General features: G+C 30.3%; 2 protein-coding genes across 2 annotated transcripts in view; one reads left to right on the top strand and one right to left on the bottom strand.

The window, feature by feature from the left end:
* The window catches only part of LOC107442352 (LIM/homeobox protein Lhx1), a 101,909-nt gene extending 91,735 nt beyond the window's left edge, over nt 1-10,174 (top strand). The window contains 2 exon segments of the mRNA XM_071180928.1: nt 4,924-5,085; nt 9,792-10,174. Coding sequence (XP_071037029.1) covers nt 4,924-5,085; nt 9,792-10,000 — 371 coding nt within the window. The 3' untranslated portion in view covers nt 10,001-10,174.
* A 638-nt stretch (nt 10,175-10,812) lies between these two features.
* The window catches only part of LOC107438266 (probable RNA-binding protein 19), a gene marked incomplete in the record, with an annotated part of 97,779 nt that continues 94,699 nt past the window's right edge, over nt 10,813-13,892 (bottom strand). Inside the window, 1 exon segment of the mRNA XM_071180874.1 lies at nt 10,813-10,879.

Here is a 13,892-nt window from a genome sequence, read left to right as displayed (position 1 = left end):
AAAAAATACTACCGTAGTATTAAAAATACTACGTCTGGAAACCCTGAATACTATGAATTTCTTGTTTTTCAGTGTTACCAACAAATATCGAAAGAAGAAGAAGAATTTAATTTTTATTTCAAAGTTTATGTAAAAAAATATTGATAAAAGGTGGACTTATTCACAATGGCTTCTGAAATTATTATACAATATATTCAGAAGCTATTAAAAAAAGGGCTGTCTAACCTAGAAAAAAGTAACCAACGAGTAAATCCTTTAATAACTAAGAAGATTATTACTTATTTCATCAAAATTTCCAAAAATCAGAAAATATCAAATAATGGACTTAACCGCATTGGCTTCTGAGCGGCTCAATTATTTCTTACAAAGTAGTCATTATAAATTAAATTTTTAGTGTCAAAAATATTTTTCTTCCAATATCAAAAAATGAAAGCACACAGTCCCAGTGCAAAATCTAAATTATCAGATTATACTATACAGCTTTATTATTTTTACGCAGATGAAACCAGTTTGCATTTGTTTACGTTCGTGTATCAATTGGGGTTAACATTGTAATGCAATACGTTAAAAACAAATACAAATAGGAAGTGTATAAAAAATTACCTGAATGAAAACCCATTACATGTATGTTTAAATAAAAAAGTATTGAATACAAACTCGCGCAAAACATGCAATTATTAAAACACTACAACGATTTTAATAATTCGGAGTAATTATTTTAATATACTAATATAATACCTGATATCATAAATATTCTATATTTATATAATGTATAATTTAAAATTTATTCAGTCATCGAATTTATATTATCTATCGTCTAACCCATCGCCAACATATCGTTTAACCCATTGATACACTAACGTAAACAAGTGCAAACCTGTTTCAGTCTCGTAAAAGCAATAAAGCTGTTTAGTTATCACCTGATAATTAAGATTTTACATAGAGTCTTAGAGTGCGTCTAATAATTTAGCCAAGAACTGTATGTGTTATCGCTGGAATCACTAATGCAAGAAACATGCGAATTAAATTAAAAAAATTACAAAACAGAATTTCTGAAAAATTCGAATCGTTGAGTGTTTAAGATAAAAATTTGCTGTAGTTTTAAGGAAACACCCAACAACATATTTAACATAGAGGTGCTTAAAGAAAGTATCAGGGTGCGTAGCAAGATTTTTCATCAAAAAATACCTTTTAAATACTTTTTAAGCACTTAAAAGATATTTTTAATCACTTTCAAAAAAAAAAAAAAAAAAAAAAAAACCTAATTAGGATCTGTGCTGTTATAAAAATTTTTTTTTCTCTATCGCTTAAAGTTCTTTAGTGATGAACATAAAATCGATAAAATTCAAAAACATTTTCACAAACTTCACATAATCATAATAAAATAACTAGTTTCTGATAGATATTGCTGAGAAGATTGTAAAAAATCATGCTTTTTTTTTGTAATTTAGAACAATTGACACGGCAAAGAAAAAAATCTCTTTTTAAAAGATAGAAAATTAAGCACTTTTTACAAATTCCGAAAAAAAAGCACCTTTAAGGGCTTTTGAAATATGTAAATCAAAAATAAGCACCTTTAAGTACTTTTTAAAAATCCTACGCACACTGTGTGTTCAATGAAGAGTGGAGTGGTTCACTGATACAGACTCCCAGACGTTTCAACCAGTTAACCAACTTTGTGCTATTTTACAGTTTTCCGTGTCTATACTCTTTTATGTTACCAAAAAGTTCATTAAACTACATCTGTTGAAATTTTAAAATCAGTTCACGCATTTATCATAAAAATAGTGGCCAGTATAATATATATATTTTTTTGGAGGGAGGGGGCTGAACTCCGACTGAAACCATGGTTTCAATCGGAGTTTGGATCGCATTCAGCGTAATCACTATTATTCAAATGGGACTTTAATAGTTTTAACTTCTTTAAACTAAAAAAAAAAAAAAAAATCCGATTGTAACCGTGGTTTCAGTCTGAGTTTGGATCGCATTTAGCGTAATCATTATTATTTAAATGGGACTTGAATAATAGTTTCAACTTCTTTAAACAAAAAAAAAAAAAAAAAAATCCGATTGTAACTGTGGTTTCAATCGGAGTTTGGATCGCATTCAGCGTAATCATTATTATTTACAGGGGTGATTGTGAGTCCAAGTCAAAATTCCGGAAAATTTCTTGAGTAAAAAAAAAAAAATATATATAAAAAAAAAGACGGTTTAAATTGAAAAAAATTTAAACAAGTTTTTTTTTCCTTTTTCTCAATATTTCTTAGTTTACTTAAAATATATTTAAAATTTTACACATACCTATGATGACCTGGAGAAGAAATTAAAATTTACAAATATGTCTGTATTTCTTAAGGTTATGATTATAACAACTATTTACTGATAAAACATGAATATTAATCAAGAATATAAGCTTATAAAGTATCTCTCTGGCTCTCCCTTACATACAAATAAAATAAACTGTGTTAAGTTCCACCTTTGAAAATTTGATTTCCGGAAACTTCTGTGATCAATGATTTTTTGAAACGTTTGGACCTTCGATCTCCGGAAACTTCCGGATCACTGTTAGCGAAAAATCCGGATTTTTTCCGGAGCACAATCAGCCCTGTATTTAAATGGGACTTGAATAATAGTTTTAACTTCTTTAAACTAAAAAAAAAAAAAAAACCCTTCCAACAAATACTTTCTGTANAAAAAAAAAAAATCCGATTGTAACCATGGTTTCAATCGGAGTTTGGATCTCATTCAGCGTAATCATTATTATTCAAATGGAACTTGAATAATAGTTTTAACTTCTTTAAACTAAAAAAAAAAAAAAAATCCGATTGTAACCATGGTTTCAATCGGAGTTTGGATCGCATTCAGCGTTATCACTATTATTCAAATGGGACTTGAATAATAGTTTTAACTTATTTAAACTAAAAAAGAAGAAAAAAACCCTTCCAACAAATACTTTCTGTAACGACCAAAAACAAAACCAGTCAGAAGAATAAAAAAAAAAGTATCTGCAAAAGGTGAAAAAGTTCAAAACAATAAGAACAAGCCGAACGACAACGAGATTTGGAAGAAACCCTAAAACAGAGTTGAGGAAGAATAAAAAAAAAAAGAAGTATGCGCGAAGTAAATTAGTTTGCTGCCAACCCAACCCTAGGTAGATAGAGAAGGTCAGACATTTGATGAATCGCTTTCTTCTCTCAGATTGGAGGAAAGGAAAAAGAAGTTGGCCATCCATCAAAAAAACATTTCCCTCTTGCTCCCTGTCTTTACATGGGAGCAACACAGAAATGGCCACAGTGGAAAAACCACTGGTGGGATTATGGTTGGGGTCACAGAAAAAGAAGTAACCCTTCCATGACGCCCTATCTTCATTAAGAAGTTGTCAATGAATCCCCTCCATTGTTTGGTTGCGTCAACAATGACCCCCATGTGAACGGCCTTATTTGGATTCGTCAATCGGTTTGGCATGAAGTTGTCACCGAGATGGAGTCATTAAGTCGATGAAATGTTTTATAAAATACCACTTTTCTGGGGTAGTTAATTAGAAAATGAGAGCAATCAAGGAAAAATGTCTTTTTCAGAGAGAGAACTTTTAATTGTTCGATTTTTGTGTTCTTATCCAAACTTCATTTGATTATGATGCGTGAAGACTTCCTGTTGACCGTATTTATTAAAACATTTATATTATCTGAATGCTGCTGCTGACATCATCCCCTTAGCCACAATTTTCTCTTGCCCCCAGATGGACACTAACTTGGCTATATATGAGTCCTATATGAACATGCACAGAAGGAGCGGTTTATGCAACTTTTTCGTCGTTTAATAATTTTAAAACAGTTACTAAATATTTTTGCCAAAATTTGTGACATAATAAGATAATAACGCAAACTTGAAAAAAAAAAAAAAAAAAAAAAAAAAAAAAAAAAAAAAAAAAAAAAAAACCGAAACGTTTCTGAATATATGGGCAACTTCGGTGTTTGTAGTTTTCTAAAACCTGCAGTATTTCAGGGATATTTTGTTGTTTTTATAGTTCTTTTACGTCGCACTAGAGCTGCGCAATAGGCTATTGGCGACGATCTGAGAAACATACCCGAGGACATGCCATCACAATTTTGATCCTCTGCAAAGGGGACGGCACCCCCCGCTTCGGTAGGCCGACGTCCTGCTCACGAAATCGAACACTTTACGGTAGACCAGTTTAACGAGGATCAATATCGCACACCCTCGGTCCCTTCGTAGACAGATTGGAAATTATTTTGTCGAGTCAAAATTAGTTTCTGAAATTTTTTACATTGTACAGTTACTTTATTATCCGATAAGGGGAAAATAATTTTAGTTATAAGCATTACATTTTGAATGATGATCAAAATCGAAAAATAAAATAATAGCAGAGAAATGTATTATGAAGGTACAGCAGTAAAGAGAAGAAAGAATAAACAATTTATTGGTAATTCTGATTATCTTCTTTGTATATCAACTATTATACAAATTGTTTTATTATGACGCATCTTGTGCAGTTTATAAGTTAGTCACAATTATTAAAATTACGAAATAAATTATGCATGTTGACTACATAATTAAATCGCATTTTGTTCGGAAGCAACAATAGGTTGATTGCTTACAGGTAAACAGTCGTTGTTTTATTAAATCTAAATTAACTCGAAGACTTATCTTATTGCTTAAACTATTTTCTTTTTTTTATTATTTCTTTTGACAATATATATATATAGTGAACTAATAGTAGGAATTGAACAAGTCATTCAGTTTAATTGAAAAAGTAAAATTACTCAGAAAGTGAATTATTTTATTTCTTGGATTGATAACCTGACGTAATAAATTCGGCAAACTAATTGCGTCATCTATAAGATAAACAGACGATCATTTTCTGTACGATTTTGCCTTACAAAAATATTCTTCTTTTGGCAGATTCGAACAGTCCAAATGACTTCAACTATGGACCCCATCCAGCTTTCTACGACTATTTTCCCAGTTCTCATCCTCAAGGTGGTATAACAGATTTTCCGGGAACTGTTCCCATAACTGCAGGAGGAAATAATACTCTCGAACATTCGAACACAATCAATAATGGTAAGTCATACTTGGTATGATTAAAGGAGTGTCAATATAATTTGGAATGTTTTTCCAAGATTAGAATGAAAACCTGGCCAAAATGAAAGGTTGAAAAATTACAATATTTTACATGAAAGAACATAACATTTCTTTTCCAATTGAAATCATTACGAAAGAAAATTCAGCTAAACGATTAGTCGGGACACACCTCAAAAGAAAAACTTTCTGCCGGGCGAAATAATAACTTAGAAAATAGTCAAACCCCGTTTTAACGAACCCATATTTACCGAATTCCGCGATTTAATGAATTTTATAAAGTTAATGAAGTAGATTTATTGCAAACAATGAATAACGACACAGAAGTCGATGATAATGAATCAATCTCCAGTGAAAACTGTTATTTTTTCTGATGCTTCGGAAATAATTAAAACTTAACCTAATGCAACACATTTCTTCTCTTCATGACGACGAAAAAGAAATTTTTTAAACTAAGAATTTAAGGAAACTAGAGGGCTCCGCCCCCTGCTCGCTGACGCTCGCCAACCCCCGGAGAATTGCTTCGCAATTCTTGCTTGGTTTGCTTCGCAAAACCAAGAATGCTTTGATTTCATATATTTCAATATTAAACTGAATATTAACTGTTATCATCGAAAAGAATTAATTTTCTTAAATGCAAAATAAGCAGTGTGTCAATATCAATGTCACTTTTTTTCGTTGACTACAGTTCCTTCAGCCAAAATTGTCAGAAATTAACATCAATGTGCAGATATAATCTTAATATGCACTATAAGTGGCAAACGCAAATGATGAATTGTATACACGGATATTTTGCCTNTTAACATCAATGTGCAGATATAATCTTAATATGAAACTTGTTTAAAAAAAATGATAATCACAATAATACAGACTTTGTCCCTAAGAAATGAATATATTTTTCACACATTTAATTCAATATAGATATATATGTATATATATATGCAAACACTATAATATTTTTCAATAAGCAATATTGTTAAGAACAGGGTAATTTTTAAAAAAATATTTTAATAATATTCAGCAAAATAACTAACAGAGCGCCCTTTTGCAGAAGCAAATCTCAAAGCTCCACAATAACTGCATTTTGAAAACATTTTGCCAAGACTATGTTTTGCCACTTTGATAGGTAACNTTCTCTTCATGACGACGAAAAAGAACTTTTTTAAACTAAGAATTTAAGGAAATAAGCAAACCTAACTCACGAAATACCTTAAAATGTCAAATGAATCAGCGCATAATCATTTTCTGTATTCCTGAATAAAAAGTGTAAGATTTCTATTTATTTTGTGTATTTGCTTATTAGAGATTTTTCGGATATTCCATAAGATTAGTTAATTTGTTTTATTTTGCCCCCGATATTACGAATTGTCCTCGATTTACCGAATAATATTTTCGGTCCCCGTGAATTCTTTAAATCCGGATCCGATTGTATAATATTCTACCCATCGCTGTTGCTGATGAAAATTTTCTAGATAATCCAAATTTAATTGTTTACGCTTAATAATTTTCTAAAGAAATCTTTGTAATTATTATTTTCGCCTCATTTTTCCTTCATTTAATTTCGAATTTTTGCAGCTGTAGTTATTGAATTAAAATCTATCAATCTTATCTATCTCAATGATTAAAAAGGCAAAGTTTAAATTAAATGCAGAATTCAATTATGAAAACATACAGAAAAGCTGGATATAACGAGGACGGCATATTGCGATGAATTCGCTTTTACACTAAATTTCCAAGTGACTCCTAACATGAAAGAAATTGTCTGTTTATAACGATGACTATAAATGATTCGCTATTTCGACATATATATAAGGTAAAAACATTCTACCGCTGTTTAGGATTAAATAAACGGTAGATATTTTTAAAAAATTCAATTCCTATTATTAGAGAAATATTCAATTCCTATTATTTAAAATTTAATTCCTATTATTATTATTCCTATTACACATTACTATATCTTGTTCACATTTTCAATCGTTCATTAAAATACTTTTTATATTCATGCATTCGAGTTCAAATACATTTTTTTGACACTTGATGTTGATACAGTTTTTTCAAATAATAATTCATTCATTAAATTTGATGAATTAATTTCAGTTTATATGAGAGAAAAAAATTGTCATTATTTATTAAAAAATTTACTGAAATAAAAACTTTCTTTGTTGACCAAAGTAGGAATTGACTATATTCGCGTAGAACATCGCTTCCTTCTGACGATTTTAATCTATTATTTTAATAAAGCAATACACGTACGACCACTGGGTAAGCTATGTTCGTCCCAACAAAAGAAAATTCACCGCGCACTTCAAAAGAATGCACCTTTTGTTGACTCTTATCATGCTCCCTTATTTCCCCAAAGTACTACAATTAAAATGAACATTTACTGTTGCCAATGGCGACAAGAGAAATTGCACTTCATTTTATTTTCTTATTACGAAAACTTTTTACGATTTGGAAACATTAAAACATTTCTGTAGTAGAAAAGTATGTCTTTTATGAAGCACAGAACTACGTCATTCAGTCTACTATCAGCAGACAGTCTCCTCTAGATAAATATTTTAAATCAAAATAGTTGTCCATTATAAAAGAAGTTCGTTTTAACGGACTTTCAATCGAGAAACACATCTATTTTTTAAGGACGGATTTGTGTCTACAATTATAAAGAGAATCCACAAAAATATACTCGAGCTTCTTCTTTTGCATTTTACTTGCTTCCGAAGTATACACTAAATTGAACGAAACCAATCTGACGAATAGTTAAGAAGATATAATAAAAGAGTTTTAGTTAGAAAAAAATTCAGCTGTTCTTGCTATCTTAACAAGTGAAGCATTGTTTCCCATGTATTTTTTCCCACGTTGAATCGAATGAGATGACACACAAGTCAATCGAACGAACATTTAAAAGGGTGTTTGTGTATAGGGTTTTGTAAAGGGTTTCTAACATAATCTGAATCATTATTAAGAAAATCAAAAGGTTTTATTTACTGAGCTGCAAGTATATAGAACTCATAAAATAAGTTAAAAAAAGTAGTGACGACATGGGAAAAGTTACAGAATAATGAAGAAAAAAAAGAGAAAAATAAAATTATTAATATAAAAATCAATAAAAATCCGGAAAAAAAGGATATAATCTCTACTACAACTCACACGATTATATCAGCAAAAAAGAGTGCTTTCTAATATTGTATCAATTTTAGCCAAAGCAAAATATATTAATACAATAGTGTCAGGAGCACTAAAAATATTTTTTGAAACAAAATAGAATAAAACGCATTTAAGTAATAAAAATCACGTAAAAAACAGAAAATAAAATGTTATAAAAAAAAAAAAACAGAATAAAACCAAAAANAAATAAATAAAAAATTGCACTTACGACAATTGTTTTATCAACGTCTTTGCATTTCACAGCTAAAGTTTCCTCTCACACTTTTCGACGTCCGACGTTCTCGGAAAGTTGTTGACATTGGATAAACAAAATAAACTCTGAGATTGTTTTAAAATTCGAAAAAATGTTTGTAGTAATAGAGGAAACTTCTATCTTCAAATTTCACACATTTTTAACATAATACTGAATAGCTAAACATAATACTGAATAGCAGCACTTGAAAAGTGCCAAATTCGAATTTGCACAAAGTAGCCCCATATGACGGTAAGTTTTATTTACTGAGCTGCAAGTATATAGAACTCATAAAATAAGTTAAAAAAGTAGTGACGACATGGAAAAAGTTACAGAATAATGAAAAAAAAAGATAAAAATAAAATTATTAATATGAAAATTAATAAAAATACGGAAAAAAAAGGATATAATCTCTACTACAACTCACACCATTATATCCGCAAAAAAGAGTGCTTTCTAATATTGTATCAATATAGCCAAAGCAAAATATATTAATACAATAGTGTCAGGAGCACTAAAAATATTTTTTGAAACAAAATAGAATAAAACGCATTTAAGTAATAAAAATCACGTAAAAAACAGAAAATAAAATGTTATGAAAAAAACAGAATAAAACATAAAACAAAATCTATAAAGCAAGTAGCGAATTCAAATGAACTTACATGAACGAACCTAATTAATATTTTACTAAAATGGCACATAGAAGTAAATATCCGTTTAAAAGCAAATATAATATACTACTTGGTTCTTGTAACACTGAAACAGTCAGGGGCCTAAAATGGATTAATGTTGTGAATTTTTTAAAATTATAATCCAGTTTATATAAATCTGTCAACCTAGAGTCAGTTTGACTTTCTTACACTAAGGTGTCCTTTAGTTTTCTAATGCACATGTACATACTTATAAGGTGTTCTGTGATTATAACCTTTAATATATATTTTTAGAATCTTTGTTAAAAAGAGCAGTTCGCATACATTACGTAAGCCTTTTGGGTAATTTTGGACACCAGTTTGATCGCCTGGGGAAACTTGGAAAAGTTTCTAAGTAAACACCTTCCTTCGGTTTCTTACGACAATCAAACATGTTTTGATGCTTTGAACTTCATCTCTCTCAGTATGGATTCGATAGCTTTATCATTCTTTCCTAGCTTAAATATTAGTTTGAGGCCCCTAATGAGCCTATTTGTAACAGAGATTCAAAAGAAAAAAAAAGACATTAAGGGTAGTTATTAAGGAACACTCACGTATCTACATCAACAAAACGAATTCATTTTAATTATTATTTTTTACAGGTGTGACACCAGTGGAGGCTTCTTACATGAACAATAATCCTGATTGTTTAGGTTCCAGATCAAGTCCGGAGAACCCGCTGAGCAACCTACAAGAAGTGAGCTACAGTTCGAACGGCAGACCACAGCAACGACCGCCAGATGGCACACCATTCGCACCATTTATGCCCAATCATATCCCTCCTCACATGAACGATACAAGAGTTTGGTAAATTATATTTGTTAGTGGAAGTAGGACTGTTTTGTTAAGAAGCTTTTATTGACTGTTTGATTTCAGTTAGTTGACGTCCACTCGCACTGAGGTTGTGTTTGAATATATTGTAAATAAATATTGTAAAAAGAATTAATCGTGTGAATGCCGATCAATAAAATGTCTGTGGCAGTTATTTAATGAGTTTCATAATAATTTTTGCTGTCATTTGCTTTTATATTTTGTTAGTTGGCAAATCTTGCGACATGACTAAGTATCTTCATTTTTATTAGATTTCCTGTTGAACATAAAAGTCTTTCTCTTCATTATCGCGCGCCCCTAGACCGCTAGATATGGGAATTTAAGAGGAAAAAAATGGAGAATAAAATATGTGATAAGTATGCCTACTCTTACTTTTAAGATCCAGTGTGTCAAAATATTGAAAGGAGAAAAAAAAAAAATGATCCCCCCAAGGGAGTGGTTAACCTCCAAAAAAAGAATTTGCAGTCGCCATAATGATGTTTAACACAACCGCTCTGTGTTGGGGATTCTGCTCACGTTCCATGGAATTGACTCCCATTACTAAATTCACCGATGATTTATACATCAAATCGATCACTTGTAAAGTCATGTGTATCGAATTCCACACACTCCTAGCCCAAGCGTCTTTCACTTCAATGTCCAATAAAACGAGAAAGGGCGTGGCTACTTCAGTAGCTCCGCCTCCATTTGTCAAGCGTCAAATGAGAGTAGAATTCCACAACGGGACAGAGGGTATAAATTGGAAAGGCGGAGACAGTTTTATTTTCGATTACCGAAAGAATGGCAAAGGAATACAGCAAGTTTATTTATTTACTTATTTTTATGTACATTTTGGGCTCCAATCTTCTCAGTAAAATACCTAAAAGAAAAAAATAATAATAATTTTTTTTTCTTTATATTTATTTTATGAAATGTACAAAATAATCTAAATATTTGAGGAAAAATATAAAAGTTTAGAATAGATTCGAATTAAACATTAAGATAAAAATACAGTCGAACTTTTATTAATTAACGAACTTTACTATTTATTACTTAAAATTTAACGAACTTCCATTTAGCGAATTTCTCTATTTTGAGATTTTTTTTCTAGAGGAACTGAGAACATTTCGAAAATTTCTATGTAAAATAACTTCCAAATAGCGAAGTGAATTTAAAGAACTTTTGTTTGGGATCCACTTTCCCTATTTCCCAAAATATTTCAGAACATTTCAAACTTGTTAACGCATTTTATAGGGTAAATTGATTTTCGAAGCCACTTACTTTTAGAGAAAGCAGCAAAATCCCTTTTCTTCCTTGTTTGCATTTCAAACGGAAAAAATTAACGGATTTTTATCAGTAGCAATGAAACTTAAGAATACTTTTATAATAAATGCTATACAAAAATTTAGCTTTTTTTAGTGGAAAATGTCTGTAGCATGATAGTGTAACACTGGATAATATTTTGCTCTGATAATACGAAGAATTGATAATACGAAGATTAATCAAATAAATAGTAGATACTAGTTTACAAGATAAAAGTGTATCCATTGCTATTTTAATTATATCTTGTGTTTATGAATTTAAAACCTGTTTTTTATTGTTTAAGTATTTGAAAAGGTGATTTTTTATTTAACGAATTTTCCATTTTACGAACTTATTATTGAGATTTAGCGACTTCGTTATATAGAGGTCCGACTGTACTTCATTTAATTGAAAATTTATTAAGTGTATATAAAGAGAAATTCAACAAGTTGGCTGTCTGTCTGACAGATTATCCAAAGAGAGTCGGTTGCGAATTATATTTTTCAGTGGTAATGAGCTAAAGTTAAATTTTTAAAAATAACTTTTTTAACAGAAAAAAAAATAGAACTTAGGCATTTGTCTATATGACCCTGCAGGGTGCGTAACCAAGTCTTTCATCAAAAAAAGCTCTTTTTAAGCATTAACATTTTTTTAAGCACTATATACATTAACGAAAAAAATAAATAAATAAATTTAAAAAAAAAAGCTGCCACCGATTAGCACTTGAACTNAAAAAAAAAAAAAAAAAAAAAAAACATTTCATAGATTTTACATGATCATAATAATTCTGACTAGTTTCTGACAAAGAACTCTTTTCTTGATTATATTAGCCACCGTAAAAAGATTGAGAGATTTTTNAAAAAAAAAAAAAAAAAAAAAATTTCGATTTCAGAAGGTGGTAAGTGAAGCTTGAAATCGAGAATATCTTGCAAAATGTAGTAGAGTTGCACATGAGAGTGCTATAATCTCATCGAATCCATCTCTATAGACGTACATGCGGATTTGCAAATATTTCATCAAACATGCAAAATGATGGGAGCTTGTATACGCTACGCACCGTCAGTACGCCGAAATGGATTGTGGTGGAATGGGTTTTGAAAACGTTGAATAGAGGAATGTGAAAACCATACTTTTGCATAATACGTGAAGAAAATCGACACGGTAAAGGAAAAAAAAAAAAAAAATCTCATTTTCAAAAAAGGAATATTATACATTTTTTTTAAAATCTTCAATGAAAAGAGGCACCTTTATGGGTTTTTAAAAAAAATGAAAATCGAAAATAAGCACTTTTTAAAAACGATATACAACATGTCCTATACATGCATCTTGTGTTTAGTGGTGGATTTTAATCTATTAAAATACAAATACGCTACCCTTGCTATCACTAAAAAAATTATTTCTATAGCTATGAGTAATTCGTAATACGTGTCCATCAATACTTCTCGTGTTTAATGAAAGGAAAAAAAAAGAGAAAAAAACCCCTTATAATTATACATTTTATGTGTAAGTGGTAAGGGCATTTGTTCTAAATGAACGAATATGGAGCATTTTGCAGGAATTCTACACATCTCTTTTTTTTTCTTCCAAAAAATAGAATAAATAAATAAACAAAGAAAGCCACTAACTTAATGGTAAATTTAAGACTAGGAGTAAACAATGATTCGTATAAATTTCTTTATATCGATTGAGGAAGCTGATAATTGAAATTATCCAAAAATGTTTATCACATTTTTTCCCCTAAAAATATAACGGCAGTTTTTTTGTCACTACAAAATATTACACCCCTTTAGCAAGAAGATTGATAAAAGCTCCCTCCCCTCTCTCTAGGGAATCACTTAAAAATCGTCAGAATAATCCCGCTAACTTATTCAGATAACATCACAGTCACGAAATGCCAATGCGGGGCGTAGCCAAATCTTTCAACAAAAAATAAGCACCTTTTAAGCACTCAAAAAATATTTTTAAGCACTATATTCATTAACAAAATGCAAAACAATTTTCAAAGACTTTGCTTGATCATGATAAAATAACTAGAATTGGACAAAGGAACTCTTTTCTTGATTATATTAGCCATTAAAAAATGATCAAGAGATTTTTCGGTTCGATTTCAGAGGGTGGAAAATGAAGCTTGAAATTGAGAATATGTTGTAAAATGCAGGAGAGTTGTACACGAGAGTGCAAAAATCTCACCGAACCCAGATCACAATACTCACATGCAGACTCGCAAGTATTTCACCAAACCTGTAAAATGATTGGCTCTTTCATACGCTATGATCTGAAGGGTACGCTAAAATTGATCGTGTCTGAATGAATTGTGAAAAGTACGTTTTTACATAATGGCGAAAATCGACATTCCCTTTTAAAAACCTCATTTTCTTAAAAGGAAAATTAAGCAATTTTTAAAAACACTCAATAAAAAAAGCACCTTTAAGAACTTTTATAAACGCTAAGTACCATGCAACGAAAGTCGTTAAATTTTTAACACAAATCGAACGAGGGGGGGGGGAACTAATTGATATTTTGCAAGAAGCAATTTTAGTGAAATGAAGAATTTTTTTCCAAAATGTTCAGAATTGTGACATTATAAGAAT

The sequence above is a fragment of the Parasteatoda tepidariorum genome, chromosome 5 (genome assembly GCF_043381705.1).
Source record: "Parasteatoda tepidariorum isolate YZ-2023 chromosome 5, CAS_Ptep_4.0, whole genome shotgun sequence".
NCBI classification, from domain to species: domain Eukaryota; kingdom Metazoa; phylum Arthropoda; class Arachnida; order Araneae; family Theridiidae; genus Parasteatoda; species Parasteatoda tepidariorum.
Note: the sequence above shows the minus strand (reverse complement) of the source record. Positions and strands in the feature narration are given on the sequence as shown.